Source organism: Stegostoma tigrinum, chromosome 30, assembly GCF_030684315.1.
Source record: "Stegostoma tigrinum isolate sSteTig4 chromosome 30, sSteTig4.hap1, whole genome shotgun sequence".
In the NCBI taxonomy this organism is placed as follows: domain Eukaryota; kingdom Metazoa; phylum Chordata; class Chondrichthyes; order Orectolobiformes; family Stegostomatidae; genus Stegostoma; species Stegostoma tigrinum.
The window spans coordinates 44,989,765-45,014,097 of record NC_081383.1 but is presented as its reverse complement, the minus strand read 5'-3'; the positions used below and the strand labels follow the sequence as shown (position 1 = coordinate 45,014,097).

Sequence of the window (24,333 nt, the reverse complement as noted above, 5' to 3'; positions counted from 1 at the left end):
TCTCCTCTCCTCCCCTCTATCCATCTTCGATCTGCCTCCTCCCCCTCCCTATTTATTTCAGAACCCCCTTCCCGTCCCTCATTTCTGAAGAAAGGTGTAGGCCCAAAATGTCAGCTTTCCTGCTCCTCTGATGTTGCTTGGCCTGCTGTGTTCATCCAGCTTCACACCTTGTTATCATAGAACAATTAGAACAAGTTAAGATGTAGACTAGAAACAATCCACTACTATCAATAGTGATGGTCTTGGCACTTCCAAACAAGATCACGGGAACACCCCAAAGCTGAAGTCATATGTCACAGGGATACTAGAACTATCCATACAAAGCAAGATGTCTCCTGAGGGGAGTGAGGGTCATCATTCCATCATAAGAGTTTGCAACCTACCTGTATTACCACCATAACACCATTAGATCTATGAGAATAGCCAGAAAGGCCATGGGAAAGTATCCCTATTGGCTACACCAAACTTTTTCACAGTGGTTGACAAACGTACTAAATGGCCTGAAGGTACCATCATGAAGACAACATCTTTGGAAAAAACCACTGAAAGACTAGGGGAGATCTTTGAGAGGTTTTGTTATCTGGACCAACCTCTTAGTGGTAATGGCGAACAGTTTATGTCACAAGGGTTTACGGATTATGTAAAGTAGAATAGAATTCAACATAGCTGATCAGCTCCTTATCATCCCACCATAAATAGTTTAGCAGAATGTTTTGTCCAGGGAATAAAACATTACTTGAAGGTAACTTGAGAACAAGGATCACAATCCAAAAAACGGAGTCAATTTTTGTTAACATGCCAGAATACAACCCACTCAACAACTCAAACTTCTGAGATAATGGGAACTGGAGATGCTGGAGAATCTAAGATAACAAAGTGTGGAGCTGGATGAACACAGCAGGCCAAGCAGCATCTCAGGAGCACAAAAGCTGACGTTTCGGGCCTACACCCTTCATCAGAGAGGGGGATGGGGAGAGGGTTCTGGAATAAATAGGGAGAGGGCGGAGGCGGACTGAAGATGGAGAGAAAAGAAGATGGGTGGAGAGGAGAGTATGGGTGGGGAGGTAGGGAGGGGATAGGTCAGTCCAGGGAAGACGGACAGGTCAACGAGGTGGGATGAGGTTAGTAGGTAGGAAATGGAGGTGTGGCTTGAGGTGGGAGGAAGGGATGGGTGAGACGAAGAACAGGTTAGGGAGGCGGGGACAAGCTGGGCTGGTTTTGGGATGCAATAGGGGGAGGGAAAAGCTGACTGATTTTGGGATGCAGTGGGGGAAGGAGAGATTTTGAAGCTGGTGAAGTCCACATTGATACCATTGGGCTGCAGGGTTCCCAAGTGGAATATGAGTTGCTGTTCCTGCAACCTTCGGATGGCATCATTGTGGCACTGCAGGATGTCGTCTGAGGAATGGGAGGGGGAGTTAAAATGGTTTGCAAATGGGAGGTGCAGTTGTTTACTGCAAACCGAACGGAGGTGTTCTGCAAAGCGGTCCCCAAGCCTCCGCTTGGTTTCCCCAATGTAGAGGACGCCACACCAGGTACAGTGGATACAGTATACCACATTGGCAGATGTGCAGGTGAACATCTGCTAAATATGGAAAGTCATCTTGGGGCCTGGGATGGGGTTGAGGGAGGAGGTGTGGGGTCAAGTGTAGCATTTCCTGCGGTTGCAGAGGAAGGTGCCGGGTGTGGTGGGGTTGGAGGGGAGTGTGGAGCGGACAAGGGGATCATGGAAAGAGTGGTCTCTCTGGAAGGCAGACAAGGGTGGGGATGGAAAAATGTCTTGGGTGGTGGGGTCGGATTGTAGATGGCGGAAGTGTCGCAGGATGATGCGTTGTATCCGGAGGTTGGTGGGGTGGTATGTGAGAACGAAGGGGATCCTCACGGGGCAGTGGTGGCGGGGGCGGGGTGTGAGGGGTGTGTTCCGGGAGACGCGGTCAAGTACTTCACAAGCTTCAAAATCTCCCCTCCCCCCACTGCATCCCAAAATCAGCCCAGCTCGTCCCCTCCCCTCACTGCATCCCAAAACCAGCCCAGCTTGTCCCCGCCTCCCTAACCTGTTCTTCCTCTCACCTATCCCTTCCTCCCACCTCAAGCCGCACCTCCATTTCCTACCTACTAACCTCATCCCGCCTCCTTGACCTGTCCGTCGTCCCTGGACTGACCTATCCCCTCCCTAACTCCCCACCTATACTCTCCTCTCCACCTATCTTCTTTTCTCTCCATCTTCAGTCCGCCTCCCCCTCTCTCCCTACTTATTCCAGAACCCTCTCCCCATCCCCCTCTCTGATGAAGGGTCTAGGCCCGAAACGTCAGCTTTTGTGCTCCTGAGATGCTGCTTGGCCTGCTGTGTTCATCCAGCTTCACACTTGGTTAACTCAAACTTCTGCATTGCTCTTGGCAAAGTATAATTGCGCACAGCCTTTGATTTGCTGAAACCACCCGTGACACAAAGACTTTGTTGACAAAATAACAACAAAATCAGGTGACTCAATCAGTCAACAAGGCCAAAGACAGCATTTTCCAAAACAGATCAAGATGTGTTGGTGAAGAATTACACCAATGGCAAGAATTCAGTACCAGACATCATCAGTGAACTGCTCTTCTTACACTGTACAAACAAGAGACAATGTAGTATGGAGAAGACATGCAGGTCCATACTTTGTTATTGAGATCCCCAATGACCTTGGAACAGAAAGCAATAGAAGATCAGATTCACCCAAAACTGGATCGGCTTTATCCAGAATAACCTATCGTCATTCACTGTTTAAGCTTGCACGTGAAAAAACGAAGTGCATGCCTCCTAATGTCCTGGAACTTCATAATGACCATTTTCTGACAATTCCTGCAAATGGATGGATCCACTCCTAATAACATGAACGGGGACTGCAGTGGTCATGTCATTCTCAGTAAGATAAATTGGACAGTAGTCTCTGCATGCTTTTAAAAAAAATGGGACAGTGGATTAGATTAGATTCCCTACAGTGTGGAAACAGGCCCTTTGGCCCAACAAGTCCACACTGCGCCTTGAAGTGTCCCACCCAGACACGCCCCCCCCCCCCCCCCCCCCCCCCCCCTATAACCCACACACCCCTGAACACTACGGGCAATTTAGCATGGCCGATCCACCTAGCCTGCACATCTTTGGACTGTGGGAGAAAACCGGAGTACCCGGAGGAAATCCATGCAGACACGGGGAGAATGTGCAAACTCCACACAGACAGTCGCCCAAGGCTGGAATCAAACCCAGGTCCCTGGTGCTGTGAGGCTGCAGTTCTAACCACTGAGCCACCATCCCACCAGTGGACATGAGATAATGGGAACTGCAGATGCTGGAGAATCCGAGACAACAAAGTGTGGAGCTGGATGAACACAACAGGCCAAGCAGCATCTTAGGAGCAGGAAAGCTGACTTTTCAGGCCTAGGCCCTTCACCAGAAATGGGTGAGGGGGAGAGGATTCTGAAATAAATAGGGAGAAAGAGGGAGGCAGATTGAAGACGGATAGAGGGGAAGATAGGTGGAGAGGAGACAGACAAGTTAAAGGGGAGGGGATGGAGCCTGTAGAGGTGAGTACAGATGGGGAGGTAGGGAGGAGATAGGTCAGTCCGGGGAGGACGGACAGGTCAAGGGATCGGGATGAGGTTAGGAGGTAGGGAATGGAGGTTGTGGCTTGAGGTGGGAGGAGAGGATAGGTGAGAGGAAGAACAGGTTATGGAGGTGGGGACGAGCTGGGCTGGTTTTGGGATGCAGTGGGGGGAGGGGAGATTTTGAAGCTTGTGAAATCCACATTGATCCCATTGGGCTGCAGGGTTCCCAAGTGGAATATGAGTTGCTGTTCCTGCAACCTTCGCGTGGCATCATTGTGGAACTGCAGGAGGCCCAGGATGGCCATGTTGTCTAAGGGATGCGAGGTGGAGTTGAAATGGTCCGCGACTGGGAGGTGCAGTTGTTTGTTGCGTTCCGAGCGTAGGTGTTCTGCAAAGCGGTCCCCAAGCCTTTGCTTTGTTTCCCTAATGTAGAGAAAAAAACAACATCTGCCAATGTGATATACTGCATCCGCTGTACCCGTTGTGGCTTCCTCTACATTGGGGAAACCAAGCAGAGGCTCCCCCTCTCTCCTTATTTATTTCAGAACCCTCTCCCCATCCCGCTTTTCTGATGAAGGGCCTAGGCCCGAAACGTCAGCTTTTGGTGCTCCTCTGATGCTGCTTGGCCTGCTGTTGCTCATCCAGCTCCACACCTTGTTATCATGGGACAGTGGACATTATAGGCTCTCAAAAATGGTTTCCAAAAGTCAGTTGACTTTTGTTCGTGGATTCTGAGAAAAGTGTCAGAGGTGTTACTTAAAAATGTAACTAAAATTTCCAGATGCAAATTGACTGCCCTTCATCATTTCAATTGAAGGAATTTAAAAGACAGTAGCTAAACAAACTTACAAACATAGAAGATAAAAGCAGCAGTCGGCCATATGACTTTTCAAGCCTGCTCCACCATTCAATATGAACATGGCTGAACATTGAGCTCAATATCCTAATCTCACTCTTCCCATAACCCTTGATCTCTTTAACCATAAGAGCAATATCTACCTCCTTCTTGAAAACACATAATGTTTTGGCCTCAACCACTTTCTGTGGTAGTGAATTCCACAGGCTCACTACTCTCAGGGGAATGAGATTTCTCTTCATCTCAGTCCTAGAAGGTTTACTCCTTATCCTTAACATATGACGCCTGATTCTGGGCTCCCGATATGGGAACATCCTACCTGCCTCTGACCTGTCTCGTCCTGTTGGAATTTCATACGTTTCTATGAGATGCCCCGTCTTCATTCTTCAAAGCTCTATTGAACACAGTCCAACTTAATCACAGACCTGTCACTGCTAATAAGATGGAATATCAAATAATTCTTTTCAATTACCTAATATAAAGGCTGTAGTTAAACCAGTAGCTTTACAGGACTGAAAGTATGAGGGACTGAAATAATCAAAATCCCAGCTAATATTGAGCCAAAGATAGAGGAAGAAGCTTGTAACCAGCAAATGACAATGAATTACTCAGATTCCAAACTGTAAAAAAAGTGAGAGGAGAGGGAAACAGAAATGCAGCAGAGACATTCAACAGTTTGAATTGGAGAAGGCAAAACTGAAATTGGAGAGTCAGACAGTTGTCACGAAAAATTCTGATTCTGATTTGGATTCAGAACAGAAGTTTGATTTTCTGAAACAGAGTTAGTTCCACAATTTAATGAAGCTGAAGGCTAGTCATACTTCATTTCATTTCAGAAAGGTGCTTGGAGAACGAAAGAGCCAAGACAGTTTTGGATCTGACTATTAAAGGGGAGAACTGGTTGGAAGTTCTTGCAAAGCTTATTGTCAGAAGAAAACTATCTACATTATGAACAGATTAAAACCACCATCTGAAAAGTACGAGTACGTAAGCCTACCATCAGAAATTCCTAAAAATAGACGGATTTCAAAAAGTGAATTTGAAAGAATCTGTGACTTTAGATTGATAGGTATGATTTTTTTAAGATTAGAGCCCTCTTACAAGAATGGACAGCAATTAGTCCTTTTGAAAGAGGTCAATAACAGTATTCCTGTTAACATAAAGTCTCATATTGGAAGTCAATGAGCTACAAGAATGAATAATGTTGGTATTATGGCACTTGACTACAGAGTTACTTACACATTGAACCTAATCAAGGAAACCCTTTCTCTGATAATCCCCAGAGGTCTGGGAGGCACAGAAAGCAAGTGAACAATAGGAAATAGTAGTGAAAGAGCAGAAGGGAAAGAAGAAATAAGTTGAAAGGAGAGGAGAATGGGTTAAAAAGAACAGAGAACTCTTGAAATTTAAGAAGTCAGTAAGGATGTTGGGCTGGTTTAAATTAGTATGGCAGGGGAGTGGGAGACAAAGCAGCTGGTGAGGAGATGGCACGGGTTAATATGAAGAACATGTAAGGCCAACTTAATGAACAAGACTTTTCTGATGAAGGGTCTAGGCCCGAAACATCAGCTTTTGTGCTCCTAAGATGCTGCTTGGCCTGCTGTGTTCATTCAGCTCTACACCTTGTTCTGTATGACTGTAAACCATGTATTTAGTAGTAAGCCAGCTCTGATGAAGGGTCTAGGCCCGAAACGTCAGCTTTTGTGCTCCTGAGATGCTGCTTGGCCTGCTGTGTTCATCCAGCCTCACATTTTATTATTTAGTAAGCCAGGAGGGAGAAATAATAAAAAAGATGCTGAAGGGCAGGATAGACTGCCCAGCTAAAATAAGAGTTTCTCCAACAGCATTTTATGTTAATTCAATTATTAAATTTAAATCTGAGAATGACAATTTTTTATTGAGCAAGGGTTTCATGGAATATGGGCCCAAGGCACAGATCAGCCAAGATCTCATTGAATTGCAGAGCAGGATATCTCAAGAGACCAAATGGCCCACTCCCTTTCTAGGACTTGTAGAACATCCCTCTACTGTGCGAAACACGGACCTAAAAACACTTTTATAAACTGAGATAACAAGGTGTAGAGCTGGATGAACACAGCAGACCAAGCAGCATCAGAGGAGCAGGAAAGCTGATGTTTTGGGCCTAAACCCTTCTTCAGAAAGAATGGTCCAGACCCGAAACGTCAGCCTTCCTGCTCCTCTGATGCTGCTTGGCCTGCTATGTTCATCCAGCTCTACACCTTGTTATCTCAGATTCTCCAGCATCTGCAGTTCCTACTATCTCTGAAACATAAACAAACTGATTGTGTTACAAGTACAGATCAATAAGTGTCTCTGTGGTTAAGCCATTGGCTGTGGCCATTTGTGTATTTATGATCAAAAATAACTGCAACAGACTCAGAATTTGTTCAACATTTTGTTTAAAGGTATAATAACTTCCAGCTTTGCCAAGAAACTAGAAAAAGAAGTTTTGAGGATACTGAATCAAGCAAAAACAGAAATTGCTGAAGACCTGGCAGTACCTGCGGAGAGATAACAGGAGTTAATGTTTCAAGTGGTGATCTTTCTTTAGAACTGAAAGCAGCGAGGAAAAGGTGGTATGTATGCTGATAACGCAGAGTGTGGAGGAAGGAGTGAGCAGATAAGTGGAGACAGAGCCCAGAGAGAGAATAAAAAGGGATTGCAGACAGTAAGCCAGGGAAGTGAAGTTAGATGAGTGATAATGGGGACTGTGAGCAGTTAGATAAAAACCAAAAGAACTGTGGATGCTGTAAATTAGAAACAAAAACAGAAGTTTCTGGAAAAGCTCAGCAGGTCTGGCAGAATCTGTGAAGAGAAATCAGAGTTAACGTTTCAGGGCTGCTAATCCTTCCTCAGAACTGATAGTGGCTAGGTAAGTGATAATGGGAACTACAGATGCTGGAGAATCCAAGATAATAAAATGTGAGGCTGGATGAACACAGCAGGCCAAGCGGCATCTCAGGAACACAAACGCTGACGTTTCGGGCCTAGAGATAATGGGAACTGCAGATGCTGGAGAATCCAAGATAATAAAATGTGAGGCTGGATGAACACAGCAGGCCAAGCAGCATCTCAGGAGATGATGAAAAACGTCTCTGATGAAGGGTCTAGGCCCGAAACGTCAGCTTTTGTGCTCCTGAGATGCTGCTGGGCCTGCTGTGTTCATCCAGCCTCACATTTTATTATCGTGGCTAGGTAAGTGTTGGTTTATATGCTGATGATAGGGTCGGGGGAGGGGGTTAGGAGTAAAGGATAGATGGGGATAGAGCCCAAGGAGAGAGAAGAATGGTTGGACAGACAGAGGAGTTGATCGCGATCTGGCTAAGAGGGTGAATTGCTGTTAATGGAAACTGCAGTGGCTAACAGTAGGTAGTGTGTATGGCAGGCTATGTAATCACAAGGTATGGTGTGTGGGAGTAGGAGTTGAGGACATGGGACATTCAGGCCCTAAAATTATTGAACTCAATATTGAGTCCGGAGGGCCGAAGCGTCCCCAGAGGGATAATAAGGTGTTGTTCTTCCAGCCCGCACTGAGCTTCGCTGGAACACCACAGTAAGCCCGAGGCAGAGATGTTGGCTAGGGAACAGGGTGGTATGTTAAAGTGGCAGGCAACTGGAAGCTCAGGATTTTTTTTAATGAGCAAAACGTATATGTTCTGCGAAGCCTTCACGCAGTCCTTGCTTCATTTCCCCAATGTAGGGGTGACCACATTGTCAGTAGTTGAAAATGGGTTGGCTGTGCAGAAAGCAACCTAGGGTTCTCCAGGCACGTTATCGACTCGGAAGGAGGTGTTTATGCTCTGAAAATTACCTAAAGTGGAAGTTACCTCAGTGAAAGATGAGGTATTATTCCTCTGGCTTGCACTGTGCATTGCTGGAGCATCGCAACAGGTCTGGGACAGAAATATTGGGCAGGGAGCTGGAAATGTTGAGGCAGGCAGCTGGAAGCTTGGGGTCATTTATGTACAGAACACAGGGTCAGTGAGGGCGAGTGTGTGGGTGAAGGTCAGTGAAGGGTCTATGACGGGGATGTTGTAGAGGCAATGGTGAGGTTCAGTGTGGAGGGAGGGGAAGGGTCAGCAAGGGAATGGTGTGGGGTAGGTGGGGTTTGAGGGTCAGTGAGGGGGAGGGGATGGAGCGTCAGTGTGTTTGTGGGTCAGTGTCAGTGAAGGTCAGTGTGGCTCAGGATTTCGGGGAGGGTGAGGGATGAGGAGGTTGAGGGTCTGTAAGGTTTTAGATTTGGAGAAGGGTGTGAGTGAGGATGTGAGGAAGGTATGAGGTTAGTGTGGGGAGAGAGAACTGAGTGTGTGTGGGAGACTGTGTCAGTAATGGGGGAAGGGTGTGAATGTGGGGGCAACTGTGTGATGAAAGATAAGGGTAGGTGCAGGGGTATGGTGAGGTAGAGTAGGGGTGGTTGAGGGCATGCGTGAGATGTATGTGTGTGGGGGAAGTGTGTGTGTGTGTGTGTGTGTGTGTGTGGCTCAGGTGTTGGGGCATGTTTGTGTGGGGTTGGGTTTGTGTGGGGTGGGATGTGACAGTGGATGTGGGTCGGGGGGGCATGTGGTGGTGAGGGGGCAAAGTGGCAGTGGGTGAGGGGGGATGTGACAGTGGAGGAGGGGGGAATGTGGCGGTGGGTGTCCGGAGGGTGTGGTGGTGGGTGTTTGGGGAGGGTTGTGGCAGTACATGTGTGGGGGTGGATGCGGCAGTGGGGGTGTGGGGGGACATATGGGGATGGGTGTGTGGGGAGTTGTGGCTGTTGGGGCATGTGTTGGATGGATTGGGTGGATGAATTGGGAAGGCTGAGGGGATTGTGGGGGGGGGGTGCGGTGTGGCAGTTGGTGTACGTGAGGGGAGGGGATGTGGCAGTGAGTATGAGGGGGTGGCATGTGGGTGTGAGGCGGATGTGGCAGTTGCTGTGAGGGGGGAATGTGGCAGTAGGTGAGGGGGTGGGTGTGAGGGAGATGTGGCAGGGGGTGAGGGGGTGTGGCGGTGGGGGTTGTGTGGCGATTGGTGTATTGGTGAGATGTGGTGGTTGTTGCGGTGGGGGTAGGTAAGGGGGTGTCGTGGTGGTGAGTGAGGGGGTGCGGTGGTCGGGGAGGGGTGTGATGGTGGGTGAGGGGGTGTGGTGGTGGGATGCTGTGGAGTTGGAGGTATAGGAGAGTGTGGTGGTGAGAGGGGGGATGCGGGTGGTGTTTGGATGAGTGGGGGTGTGTGGCAGGGGATGTAATGGTGTGCAGAATATGGGGGGAATGGGGGTGATGTGGGAAGGTGTGTGGTAGTGGGGGGGGGTTGTGTGGCGGTGGGGTGGAAGTGAATGTATATGGCAGTGTGGGGTTGTGTGTGGTGGTGGCATGTGGCACTGTGGGGGAGTGTGGCAGTGGGGGGGGGGTGGGATGTGGGGCTGGTGGCAGTGGGATGGGAGCATGTGGCGGTGTGTATGCTAGTGGAGGGGATATGGCATTGGTGGGGAGGATGTGGGGGGTCTAGCGGTGAGTGGGAGATGTGAGGAGGTGAGCCAATGGATGGGATGTGGCAGTGATGGTGGTGGTATGTTGGGAGGAGTGGGGTGGTGTGGGGGGATGTAGCGGTGAGGGGGGTATGGTGGTGAGGGGAAATGTGGAGAGTGTGGATGTGGCAGTGGGGGGGATGTGGCGGTGAGGGGATTGGTGAGAGGTTTTTGTGTGTATGGGGGAGGTTTGGTGTGATGTGGGGCGGTGGTGGGAGGGTTGGGGGTGTGTTAGGGTTGTGGGGGGGGAAGCTTTGGCGGGGTGGTGGCAAGGTTGGGGGTGTGTGGGGGAGGTTTGGTGGGGTGTGTAGGGGTGGTGGGAGGGCTGCTGGTGTGGGGTGTTGAGGGGGTGTCATGGGGCTGGTGGGAGGGTTGGGAGTGTGTTGGGGGGGGTTGTGGGATGGCTGGAGATGTGTGGTGGAGGTTGGTGGGGGTAGGAAGGATGAGGGTGTGTGGGGAAGGTTTGGAGGGGTGCGTGGGAGTTGTTTGGCAGGGTGTGGGGTTGTGATGGGGTGAGAGGGAGTGGCAAGAGGGTTGTGGGGGGTGAGGGTGTGGGGGGTAGTCTGATGGTTGGGGAGTGGGGTGTGTGGCAGCGTGTGGAGGGGTGCTCGGGCGGTTGGGAGGGTGTGGTGTGTGGCAGGATGTGGAGAGGTGGTGGGAGGGTTGGGGATGTGGCGGTGAGGGGGTTGGTGAGAGGCTTGGGTGGGTGTGGGGGAGGTTTGGCGCGATGTGGGGCAGTGGTGGGAGGGTTGGGGGTCTGTGGGGGAGGTTTGGTGGGGTGTGTGGGGGATCCAGAGGAGGTTTGGTGGGATGTGGGGTGGTGGTAGGAGGGATGGGGTTGCGTGTGGGTGGTGTGGCAGGGTGAGGGAGAGTGGTGAGGCGGCACTGGGGGGTGGTCTGATGGTTGAGGGGGTGGGGTGTGTGGCGGCATCTGGAGGGGTACTAGGAGGGTTGGTGGATTCTGGTGTGTGGCAGGCTGTGGTGGGGTGGTGGGAGAGTTGAATGGGTGTGGGGGAGGTTTGGCATGATGTGAAGCGGTGGTGGGAGGGTTGGGGGCCTGAGTGTTGGAGGGTGATGGGAAGGTTGGGGTTGGAAGTGGGGTGTGTGGCGGTGGCAGGAGGTGGTGGGTGGATTGGGGTTGGGGGTGTGTGGTGGTGTGGTGAGGTGGTGGAAGGGTTGGGGGATGGGGGTGTGGGGTGTGTGTTGGGGAGGTTTGGTGGGGTGTGGGAGAGTTGGGTGGGGCTGTAGAGAAGGTTTTGGTTGGGGGGCTGTGGGCAGGGTTGGGGTTGAGGGAGTGTGGCAATGAGGGGTGGTGGTGGGAGGGTTGGGTTTGGGGATTGGGGTGTGGGCTGTGGAGAGGTTTGGCCGGGTGTGGCGGTGAGGGGTGGTGGTGGGACGGTTGGGTTTGGGGGTGGGGATATGGATTGTGGGAGGGTTGGGTTTGGGGGGGATGAGGCGGTGAGAGGTGGTGGTGGGAGGGTTGGTTTTGGGGGTGAGGGTGTGGGCCATTCCCCCCATTGGTGGTGGTCGGAGGATTGGGTTTGGGGAGTGTGGCGGTGAGTGGTGGTGGTGGGAGGGTTGGGGTTGGGGGTCAGGTCTGTGGGTCTTTGGGGTTGTGGGGAGGATTGTGGGTGGGGTTGTGGGCTGTGTGGAGGGTTTGGGTTTGGGGGTGGGGTCTGTGGGTCTTTGGGGTTGGGGTTGGGGTGTGGGGAGGGGTGGGTTGGGAGTGGGGTCTGTGGGTCATTGAGGTTGGGGGTGTGGGTTTGGGGAGGGGTGGGTTTGGGTGTGGGGTCTGTGAGTCATTCGGGGTAGGGGTGTGGGGAGGGGTGGGCTTGGGAGTGGGGTCTGTTGGTCGTTGGGGTTGGAGGTGTGGAGAGGGTTATGGGGATGGGTGGGTTTGGGGTGGGGTCTGTGGGTCATTGGGGTTGGGGTGGGGAGGGGTGAGTTTGGGGGTGGGGTCTGTGGGTCGTTGAGGTTAGGGGTGTGGGTGTGGGGTTGGTGGTGTGGGGAGGGGTGGTGTTGGGGGTGGGGTCTGTGGGTCATTAGGGTTGGGGAGGGTGGGTTTGGGGGTGGGGTCTGTGGGTTGTTGGGGTTGGGGGTGGGGAGGGGTGGGTTTGCGGGTGGGGACTGTGGGTCGTTGTGGTTGGGGGGTGGGGTGGGGTGGTTGGGAGTGGGGTCTGTGGGTCGTTGTGGTTGGGGGGGTGGGGAGGGGTGCGTACGGGGGTGGGGTCTGTGGGTCATTGGAGTTGGGGGTGGGGAGGGGTGGGTTTGGGGGTGGGGTCTGTGGGTCGTTGAGGTTAGGGGTGTGGGATTGGTGGTGTGGGGAGGGGTGGAGTTGGGGGTGGGGTCTGTGGGTCATTTGGGGTAGGGATGTGGGGAGGCGTAGGTTTGGGGGTGGGGACTGTGGGTCGTTAGGGTTGGGGAGGGTGGGTTTTGGGGCGGGGTCTGTGGGTCGTTGGGGTTGGGGGATGGGGAGGGGCGGTTGGGAGTGGGGTCTGTGGGTCGTTGGGGTTGGGGTTGTGGGGAGGGGTGGGTTTGGGGTGGGGTCTGTGAGTCGTTGGGGTTGGGGGTGGGGATGGGCGGTTGGGAGTGGGGTCTGTAGGTCATTGGGGTTGGGGGCGTGAGGAGGGGTGGGTATGGGGGTGGGGTCTGTGAGTTGTTGGGGTTGGAGGTGGGGATGGGTGGGTTTGGAGGTGGGGTCTGTGGGTTATTGGGGTTGGGGTTATGGGGAGAGTGGGTTTGGGGTGGGGTCTGTGGGTTATTGGGGTTGGAAGGGGTAGGTTTGGGGGTCGGGTCTGGTTGGGGTTGGGGTGGGGAGGTGTGGGTTTGGGGGTGGGGTCTGTGGGTTATTGGGGTTGTGGGGTGGGGAGGTGTGGGTTTGGGGTGGGGTCTGTGGGTTATTGGGGTTGGGAGGGGTAGGTTTGGGGGTGGGGTCTGGTTGGGGTTGGGAGGTGTGGGTTTGGGGGTGGGGTCTGTGGGTTATTGGGGTTGGGGATGGGGTCTGTGGGTTATTGGGGTTGTGCGGTGGGGAGGTGTGGGTTTGGGGGTGGGGTCTGTGGGTTATTGGGGTTGGGGGGTGGGGAGGGGCGGTTGGGAGTGGGGTCTGTGGGTTATTGGGGTTGGGGGGTGGGGAGGGGCGGTTGGGAGTGGGGTCTGTGGGTTATTGGGGTTGGGGGGTGGGGAGGGGCGGTTGGGAGTGGGGTCTGTGGGTTATTGGGGTTGGGGGTTGGGGAGGGGCGGTTGGGAGTGGGGTCTCTGGGTCGTTGGGGTTGGGGGCGTGGGGAGGGGTGGGGTCTGTGGATCGTTGGGGTTGGGGGGGTGTGGCCAAATTGTTGACCAGCTGTCTCTTCGGCGCGCGCTGTCTGATTGAAGCCAGTTCGCTGGCTTCGCCGCCAGCGTGATGACGTTAGTGCGCAGCAGCCGGTGGAGGGCACGAGGAGAAATGTCTAGCCGGTATGGCCTGTGCCTGCGGGTGGGTTTTGTCGTTACTTTCATCCTCAGCTTCCAGTTCGGACTCACCGCCGCTTTCCCTCAACCCCGACACGGTGAGTTCTCCAAAACAGTCCGTGCATTGCCGGCCTGCTCCTTCTATTGGCTGTCTACAGGTCCGTAACCATGGAGACAGCTCCCTGACTGAATGCAGCTGCTGTCAGTCACATCGCCCCATGTGCACTGCACCGCGGCTCAGTGTGGGAGAGAGCGGGGGAAGGTCAGGGCTGGGCAGGGGGGTGCTGGCTCTGTTCAGCGACCTTTGCCCACTCTGTGTAGTTCCTCTCTCTACTGGAACCTTTACTGATACTGCAGGACCAGCCCCAGCTCTGCGCTGGGAGCTTTGCCTATTTGGTAGGGGCCCTCACACTGGAAGAGCAGTCCTAGCTCTATGCATGGACCAGCCCTGCTCTGTGGAGAGACTGGCATTGATTCTTGGGAGGGATAGTAGAAGTTGAAATTCTTGAGGCTGGGAGCTGCATGGAGGTGTGAAGAAATGGGTAGATGTGGGTGTAAGTGTCTCGGGAATTGTAGCGGTGGCAGGGGGACAGGTATGTGTGGTATAGTGAAGGGTGTAGAGGCAGGTTTGGGGGGGAATAACATGGGGGATGGAAGGGAGTATGTAGTTAGGAAACTGGAAGGTCAGGTGTTGTGGTGGAGGGATTGTGTGTAGTGGTGGGATGGCAGGCAGTGGAGAGAGGAATGACATCTGCTGCAGGAAGGGTTTTCTTCAGTAAGAAAAGGCTTTGCAGCAGGGAGGATTATGTTAGAGTTGGTGGCAGGGGGCTTCAGAGGTGAAGGTGGTAGGATGTAGGAGTCCAGTAGTAACAAATAAGGTCATCAGTGACAGATTTTGAAGGTACTGCTGAGGGACATGAGTGAAGGAAGTTGTCTTTCTGGTGGTAGAGGAGTATGTGAAGACTGCTCAGTTTAAATGAGGATTAATGAAATAGGGAGTGTGTGTGTTGAGGATGTCCTTTTGCTCATTAACATGGTGAGGGTGTCACTGGCCAGGCAGCATTTATTGCCCATCCCTATTTGCCCAGATGGCAGTTGAGAGTCAACCACATTGCTGTGGGTATGGAGTCACATGTAGACCAGATAAGGATGGCAGAGTTAGTAGGGACTGCAAATGTTGGATAATCTGGACAAGGTGTAGAACTGGATGAAGACAGCTGGCCGAACAGGAAATCTGACATTTTGGGCCTAGACCTTTCAGAAATTGTGGAGGGAAAGGGGGTTCTGAAATAAATAGGGAGGGGGGGGGGGGGGAAAGCAGATAGCAGATAGAAGATGGATAAAGGAGAAGATAGGTGGAGAGGAGACACAGGTCAAAAAAGTGGGATGGAGCCAGTAAAGGTGAGTGTAGGTGGGGAGTTAGGGAGGGGATAGGTCAGTCCAGGGAGAACGGATGGGTCAAGGGGGTGGGTTGAAGTTAGTAGGTAGGAGCTGGGGTAGGTCTTGGGGTGGGAGGAGGGGATAGGTGGGAGGCGGGGACAAGCTGGGCTGGTTTTGGGATGTGGTTGGGGGTTATCCATCTTATATCCACCTCCCCATCTCTCCTTATTTATTTCAGAACCCCCTTCCCCTCCCCCGTTTCTGAAGTGGGGTCTAGGCCCAAAACGTCAGCTTTCCTGCTCCTCTGATGCTTGGCGTGCTGTGTTCATCAGCTCTACACTTCCTTACCTGAGATAAGGATGGCAGTTTCCTTCTCTAAAGGATATTTTGCAGGTGTTGCACATGGGCAAAGGAAAGGAAGAAGTAGGTTTTATGAGTGAACTGCTTTGTGGTAGAGTCATAGAAAAGTTACGCCACTGAAAGGGGCCATTCAGCCCATTAGACCTGCACCAGCTGAATAAACTGGACAACCATTCTAGCCCCACCTGATGTGTTGCGATGTAGGTTACGTGCAGATCCAGGTTCTTCTTAAGTTAGATGAGAATTTCCATCGCAACCACTCTGGGCAGTAAATTCCAGACGCACCACCCTCCGGATAAAAATGTTTTTCTCCTATCAAATCATTTTATTAAATCTGATCACCTAGTAACTGAGCTTGCCATGAGGCAATCAAATCTTCCCTCTACACTTGAGTCAAACAGCCCCACTGAGTATGCATTGACTAACTACACTGATCCCACTTTCCAGCACATGGCCCATAGCCTTGAATGTTATGAAGCTCTCATCAATTAACTTATGAAACATTGTGAGATTTCTCACCTCTGTTACCCTCCCAAGCCAGATTCCCACCACCCTCTGGATGAAAACAATTTTCCTCAAATCCCCTCTAAACCTCCTGCCCTTCACCCTAAACTTATGCCCTCTTTTTATTTGATCCCAGCTGCTTATTATCTTGCACACCTCAATTAAATTAGACTTGGCCTCCTCTGTTTGAAGAAAACAACCCCAGTCTATCCAAGATAACAAGGTGTAGAGCTAGATATGAACACAGCAGGCCAAGCAGCATCAGAGGAGCAGGAAAGCTGCTTCAGAAGAAGGTCTAGGCCTGAAATGTCAGCTTTCCTGCTCCTCTGCTGCTTGGCCAAACTCTATGCCTTGTTGTCTCAGATTCTCCAGCATCTGCAGTTCCTACTGTCCCAGTCTATCCAATCTTTCTTCACACCTGCAATTTTCAAGCCCTGGTAGCATTCTTCTAACTCTCCTCTGTACATTGTTCTAGAAGAATTATGTCCTTTCCGTGATGGGACCAGAGTTGTCCTTTTTTACCACGTTACTTACCTGTCCTACTTTCAAGGACCTGTAGACAAGTACTGTCTATTCCTTTTTAATAACGTTCTGGTTTTTTTTGGATTAACTTTTATTTCCCACTATTCTGCCCATGACTGACCATTCATATCATCTGTAGTTGACAACCATCTTCTTGACTGTCAACGACTGAGCCAATTTTTGTTTTCTGAAAGTTTCCCAATCATGCATCTTGCATTTGGGATGAGAGAACAAGGAATAGGCAGTTAATGGAAGAGGGGTTACTGTGTGTGTGTGGTGCACGGTGGGCTAAAAGGAGGTGAGATGTGGGTGAGAAAGGATACAGATAAAGTAACAATGGGGGGGGGAAGAGGGGGGAGTGGAAGAGAGGAGAGTAAAATGAGTGATTGCTTCACAGCGTGGACATTGATCTGAAAGGAAGGTAGGAAGGCAGCTGATTTCCTGAGCAATGTATGATGATCTACTTGGTTATATTGCTGTGATAGTTTGTGAATTTGACTTCTCCCTGTGATTGTTTGCAGGTGATGTGCGATGTAGCGAGAATGAATTCCTCTGTCTGAACGGACGCTGTGTTTCTGCAGAGGTGCTGTGTAATGGAAGTGATGACTGCAATGATCAGAGTGATGAGCAAAACTGTTCTGTATCAGGATGTGGACCTCATGAGTTTCTTTGCAGCAACTCCACTGTCTGTATCTCTAGATACCAGCTCTGTGACAATCACCAGGACTGTACGTCAGGCGCTGATGAATCTGGTGACCTTTGTGAAAAGAGAGCACTGCAACCTGAAAGTTGTGGGGAGTTGGACTTCCTATGTGGTTCAGGCCAGTGCATAGAGCTTCAGTCAGCTTGTGACAACTTTCCTGACTGCAGTGACAGTAGTGATGAAGTCAGTTGTGGTAAGTGTGGAACCGTGAGATGGACTTTAACATTTTAACGTGGAATTTGAAAATCAAACATTTGGCCCAGCTGTTCTTTATCAATGTTTTTATTCTGCATAAGCCTCATCCCATTCTATGGACGATCAAAAGCCTGCAGCAGATTGTTTGTCTCGAGCTCGCTCTGGTCTTCAGTAAGGACATGCTAGTTTGACTGTGACATTAACTCTACTTTTCTGCCAGTGCACTACAACCCTTGACTCCCTTGTTGATCAAAAATCTATCCAATTTATCTTGGATATATCCAAATGCCTCAGCCCCCACAACTCTCTGGGGAAGAGAGCTCTAAAGACCAAGTGCATCAGAGGAGTAGTTCCTCCTCATCTTTGTCTTAAATGTGAAACTGTCTAGTTCTAGATTTCCCCACAAGGGGAAACATCCTCTCATCACCTCTAAAGCTTCTGCAAAGTCTTAAGAGTTTGTGTGGTTGTTTCTCATTTTTCTAATTCTAATGAGTGTAAACTCAATAGAATATGCTCAACCCCTTTATACCAGGAATCAGCATTCCTCTGAAATGTTTCAAATCTAATTATATTCTCCTTTAAGTGAAGAGACCAAAATTGTACTCATTACTCTAAATGTAATCTCACCAATGTCATATTTTAGAAAGACATGTCTACTTTTATACTCCCCACTTGATCTAAAGGCCAGCATTCTATTTGCCTTCTATATTGTTTCCTTTGCCTGCCAGCTAGCTGTGATTCCTGTACAAGGTCATATGTTCCTCTAAACTGCAGCATTCTGCAGTCTGTTCTTATTTAACTGAAAATTCTGCTTTTCTCATTTGAAAGTGGATAGCCTCTCATTTTCATACTTCTATTGCATCTATCACATTTTTGCCCACTCTCTCAACTTATCTATATCCTTTGCTTGGTCTTATATCCTTCTCACAAGTTACTTTCTGATTAAAATTGTATTTGTTTCTTTGCATCATCAATAAATGTGGCTACATTTAATTGAGGCCCTAGCAATGATCCAGTAGTTAGTTTGAAAATGATCCATATAGAAGAGAATAACCTTTTATTTGTCACATGTACTCGAGTACAGCAGCGTAGTGAAAATTTTACGATGATGCCCCACATGGTACCATCTTTGGTACAAAGTATCTAGATACAGAACTTAGAAAATAAAGAGAAAAAGGGAAAAAAGTTTTATATTACTTAGTTGTTCACAGTATAAATTAGAAAAAATAAAAAGTTAAGTGAAAAAAGTAAGCATTACAGCCTTTCTATAAAGGGCTGCAGTAGATCAACAGATTGGCTCCCCTCTGCCTTGGCATCCACCCCGCTGGCCATTCCCACTCTGCTCAGGCTGGAGGCCTTCTCTACATCAGGGGAAAACATGAAAAAGATGGGAGAAAAGACAAGAAAATGGGAAATAAACAGGAGGAATGAAGGAGCTCCAGTTGTAGCGCCCTTCACTGCTGCCATCTGGACCCAACGTTACGTCTATAAAAAAACCAAATGTAACTCTGTAATTTAAGATAGCTGAGTGAGCAAAGCCAGCAAGTGTGTAAATTTTAGTCTAAAATCTCTTTTTTTATGAAGTTATTGAAATCTTTAAGTAAGCACTCTAACTTGGCCATTAGATATATTTGAGCTCAAGAAATTTTGACGTGTGGAAGGTAGGTCATGTATAACTATCTGAATTTTTTGAAGAAGCTATTAAAGTGGCAGCCACGGAATATAATTAGGTTTGGTTTATTTGGACTTCTGGAAGGCATCAATAAGGTTATGCATGAGACTTGGTTACAATGAAAACTCATTGAACTAAAGACAAATTGGTTAGGATATTACTTAGCTGGTAAAAGGCAGATAACATTGATGGGTCTGTACTGAAATTGTGCAGAATTAACTAATGGAAACTGTGTAAGGTTTTGTGCTGAGCTTTCATTTATTAATTGTTTACTAATGATTCAGATAATACGTATCGCAGTTTACTGATGACTGAGTGATGGGCAGTGTAGTGGAATGTAGATGAGAGCATAAAGATAGAGATATTTGCTAGATTGAGGGTGAATGAATTTCAACTGAAGCAAGTGAGGCGCCCTCCATGTTGGACCAAAGGAAATGGTAGGTCCAAATATTTAAATGTTGAAAAGTTGAGAACTGGAGTTCAGAGATTTAGGGCTGTGCATGTACATGTCATGAATATATATTAAAGTAAAATGGCTATTGGAATGTGGATGTGAGGAAGTTTTGGTGACTTATTCAGTGCATCTTGTGCACGTTGCTGTCACTGATCGTTTTAAGGGAGTGTATATTGGAGAAAGTGTGTAGTGCTGGTTCTCCAATGCAGGCAACTTGGTATTGGGCGGCTTGAATGGTGTTAGATTTCCTGTAAAGTTTACAGTCATAAAGTCTCCTGCACAGAAAATGGCCCATCAGCCTGTCAAGTCTGTGCCAGTCAAAAAGGAGCTCCCAACTATTCTAATCTCATTTACCAGCACTTTTTCCATAGCCTTGTATGCCTGAGTTGCAAGTGCACATCTAAATACTTCAACATTGAGGCTTTCTGCTTCTACCACCCTAACAGGCAATGAATTCCAGATTCCAACCAACCCTTGGATGAAAAAAAGTTTCCTCCCAAGGGGCAAAACTTGACTCCCCTTGGGAAATAGGCATGGAAAGTGACTGAGGTGTTAGTGACGGAGCACTTTGGGACCAGTGACCGTTAATCTATTGGTTTTAAAATAGTTTGGAAAAGGATAGGCCTGGCCCACAAGTTTAGACATAGACATAGAATCCCTACTGTGTGGAACAGGCCCTTTGGCCCAACAAGTCCACACCGACCCTTGCAGCATCCCACCCAGACTCATCCCTTTATAACTCACCTAAGCTACACATCCCTGAACTCTATGGGCAATTTAGCACGGCCAGTCTACCTAACCTGCACATCTTTGGACTGGGGGTGGAAACTGGAATACCTGGAGGAAACCTACACTGACACGGTGAGAACGTGCAGGCTACACACACAGTCACCCGAGGGTGGAATTGAATCTGGGTCCCTGGGGCTGTGAGGCAGCAGTGCTAACCACTGAGCAGCTATGCCACCCTTCTAAATTGGGACTAGACCAATTTTGATGGTATTAGGAATTTTCAAAAGTTGATTGGGGGTGCTGTTTGCAGGTTAAGGGATGTCTGTCGAATGGGAAGCTTTCAAAAGTGGAATAACAAGACTTCAAGGACAGCATGTTCCTGTTGGTATAAAGAGCAAGACTGGGAAGTTATTTTGAGTGGACTTGAATATAAAAGTAGGGATGTACTTCTGAGGCTCTATAAGGCTTTGGTCAGGCCTCATTTGGAGTGTTGTATGCAGTTTTTGGCCCTATGTCTCAGGAAAGATATAGGGGAGGGAAATGAAAGGAGCGGGTTCAGAGGAGGTTCATGAGAACAGTCCCAGGAATGAAAAGCTTAATATGAGGAATGTTTGAGGACTCTGGATCTATGCTGAAAGGAGTTTAGAAGGATGAGGGGGGGATCTAATTGAAATTTACGGAATACTAAATGGTCTGGGCAGAGTGGATGTTGGGAAGATATTTCCATTGGCAAGAGAGATTAGGACCTGAGGGCACAGCCTTAGAGTTAAGAGAAGACCTTTTAGAACAGAGATAGGGAGAAACTTCTTTAGCCACAGAGTGGAGAATCTGTGGAATTCACTCCCACAGAACGTTGTGGAGGTCAGATTATTGGGTATACTTAAGACTGAGATAGATAGGTTCTTGATCATCAAGGGGGTTAAGGGTTATGGGGAGAAAGCTGAGAATGGGGTTGAGAAACTTATCAGTCATGATTGAATGGCAGAGCAGACTCGATTGGCTGAATGGTGTAACTTCTGCTCCTATGTCTTATGATCTATAGATTAACGAAGCCATCTGTGTATGGAACCACAGGAGATGGATGAGATCCTAATGAATACTTTCTGTATTTTACTGTGGGGAAAGAATAGAAGCTTGGGATCTCAGGAAATAAATAAATAAATAAATATCTTGCAAAGAATACACCTCACAGAGGAGGATGTGCTAGACGCCTTAAAATGCCCAAAAGTTGATAAACTCCTAAGACCTGATTAAGTGTATCCAAGGACATTGTGGGAAGCTGGGAAGAAATTACAGGGCCCCTAGCAGAGATATCTTTCATCAATGGTTAGGGGTGGGGTGCCAGAAGTCTAGAGGGTGGCTAATGTTGTGCCATTATTTAAGGACAGCTGCGAGGAAAAGTCAGGGAACGACAGATTGAGCCTAATCCCACTGGTGGTTTAGTTGTTAGAGGGGATTCTGAGACTGGAGAAGCTGCAATGGCATGCTCTACCTTCTGTTTTCAATATTTCTACGTTTCTGTCAGTGATGACAATATCCACTAGAGAATGGACAGTAATCATGACTCTGATTTATTTTTTTCAGGACCTTTGTGCGCCCATACACCGTGGTTCTTTTTATCAATGTGTTCCTGGGGAGATACTGACTTACGTCCTGTTTCTTTTTCGAAAACAAAAGCCTGGGAATAGACCTGTGAGTCTGATGTCAGTGGTGGGTGAATTGTTGGAGGGTCTCCTGAGATACAGGATTAACGTGCATTTGGATGTGCAAGGACTGTTTAGGGATAGTCAGCATTGCTTTGTGCTTAAAAAAAAATCATGTCTCTCAAACTTGGTCTTTCTGTAGTGTAATCAATTAGATAGATGAGGGCAGAATGATAGACATTGTCTATATGGACTTTAGCAAAGCAATACCTTTGACAATGTTCCACATGGTAGGCTGGTTGACACACTTGGAGAGGAGCCAAAGTGGGGTGGTGGAGGGTCGTTTGTCAGACTGGAGGCCTGTGACAGTGGTGCTACACAGGTATTGGTCTGCTGTGGTTTGTATGAATGATTCGAATGAGAATATAGGGAGCATAGTTAGTAAGTTTGTGGATGACACCAAATTTTGTGGTACAGTAGACAGTGAAGAAGGTTATCTGGGAATAAAAAGGATCTTGATCAGTTGGGCCATTGGACGAAGGAGTAGCAGGTGGAATTTAATTTGGATAAATGCGAGGTATTGCATTCTAGTACGCCAAATAAGGGCCAGGACTTACACAGTTAATGGGACTCTGGCGAGTGTTGTCAAACAGATCTAGGGGCGCAGGTGCATAGTTTCTTAAAGATTGTGTCATACGTAGCCAAAGAAGGTGTTTGGCACACTTGCCTTCACCTTTCAGAGCGTTGAGTACAGGAGTTGGGATGTCATGTTACGACTATACAGGACATTGGAAAGGCCACATTTGGAGCACTGCATGCAATTCTGGTTGCACTGCTGTTGGGTGTTATTAAACCGGAAAGGGTGCAAAAATGATTCAGAAGGATATTAGAGACTGGAGGGTTTGAGTTTTATGGAGTGGTTGCATAGGCTGGGACTTGGTTCACTTGGGCGTAGGAAGCTGAGGGGTGATCTTTATAGAGGTTTATAAAATCATGAGGGGTATAGATAAGGTGAATAGCCCAAGTCTTTTCCCCAGGGTAGGGGAATCCGAAACTGAAGGGCATAGGTGTAAGATGAGGAGGAAAGATTTAAAAGGAACCTGAGGGGCAACATTTTTGCACAGAAGGTGATACATGTATGGAACAAGGTTGTTCCAACAAGGTGGTCCAGAGGAAGTGGTAGAGACAAGTACAAGTGACCACATTTAAGAGACATTTGCTCACATACATGGATGGGAAAGGTTTAGGTGGATGTGGCCCAAATGCAGGCAAATGGGACTAGTTCCATTTGGGAAATCTGATTGCATGGATGAGTTGGCCTAAAGGGTCTGTTTCCGTGCTACATGACTCTATTCTTTCTAAATCTCCAACCCTTTCTCTTGTGTGTGTATATGCTCACTTGTCGTTGATCCCTCCACCAAAGCGTAAAGTTCCTTCCTGTCCATGCCTTTCCTAAGGTTATACATCTTAATCATCTCCTTTTTTGGTCTTCTCTGCTGCAGTGAAAACGCCCCCAATCTGTCGAATCTCTCTTCTTAACTGAAACACTCCAATGCAGGCAACATCCTGAAAAATCTCTTCCGCACCTCCTTGAGTGCAATCATATTAATCAAATAACGTGGATTCTAGAACTGCACGTAATGAATACTGGCTGTGGTCTAACCAATGCTTTATACAAATCCAGCATCATTTCTTTGCTCTTAAACTCTACACCCCTTCTAATAAAGGCAAGTATCCCATATTTCACTTTAACTATTCTATCCACCTGTCCCGCTACCTTAAGGAACCAGTGCACCTGCATGCAAAGATTCCCCTGACCCTTAGTGCTTCCTTGATGCTTCCGAGGGTTCTCCTGTTTATTATGAATTCCTATGCTTTGTCTTGCTCAATTGCACCACTAGCTTTCCAGATTGAATTCCATATGCCACTGATCAATCCATTTGACAAGCCTGTCTATATCTTTCCATAATCTAAGGCTATTCTCACTATTTACCACCTGACTAATTTTTGTAACATCCACTTGCCCATTAGATTGGAACCAATTGGCCATGTTTCACTGGATCGCGTGGGCTGTCACCTTTGCTATCAGTCTGTCATTTGCCAGCTTTCTGGAAGCTTTGCTGAAGTCTGAATAGACTGTCAAATGCATTGCTGTCACCTACGCACCTGGTTACCTCTTCAAAAAGTTCAATCACATTGGTCAAACATGACCTTCCCTTAACAAAACCATACTACTTGATTTGTCTCTGCTTCCCCCTGATTTCTATACCCACAATGCCCCCCTTCAATAGTGAACACTGGCTCAATGTATTATTTTAGAACCCTACCTACTTCCTCTGACTCCATGCACAAATGACCATTGTGGTCCTTAATGGGCCCTACTCTTTTCTTAGTTATCCTTTTTACACTTAATGTACATGGAAAATAACTTAATTTTTCTTTATTATATCTTGTGTTCTCTTTGCTGTCCTAATTTCAAGTTCCTCTTTGCACATTGAGCTTGTGAGTGCAAAGTGGCTGAGTGACGTGGGGTACAGAAGGCAGGACAAAAAGGAGATTTTTAGAAGGGGTGTTCTTGTGTTTAGGTTGCCTACAATTACACTGGGATGGTGGTTCAGGTGATCTGGTATTGAACCTAGGGTTTTGGCAATAGAAATAGAGATGACAAAGTGCAGTGCTACAGGTGGAAGATATAATATCCAGAGGTGAGGAGAATATTGGACTTTAGCAGGACTTCAGCCCTTCAAGACTGTATC

The 24,333-nt window shown here is 48.5% G+C and overlaps 1 protein-coding gene across 3 annotated transcripts in view; it reads left to right on the top strand.

Annotated features, from left to right (window-relative positions):
• Positions 1–13,313: 13,313 nt before the first annotated feature.
• LOC125465820 (very low-density lipoprotein receptor-like) overlaps positions 13,314–24,333 on the top strand; it is a 61,243-nt gene continuing 50,223 nt past the window's right edge. For all 3 annotated transcript variants that reach the window (XM_048559707.2, XM_048559705.2, XM_048559706.2), the window contains exons 1-2: positions 13,314–13,513; positions 16,703–17,077. In XM_048559707.2, coding sequence (XP_048415664.1) covers positions 13,369–13,513; positions 16,703–17,077 — 520 coding nt within the window. In that variant the 5' untranslated portion in view covers positions 13,314–13,368. The remainder of the gene's footprint in view (positions 13,514–16,702; positions 17,078–24,333) is intronic.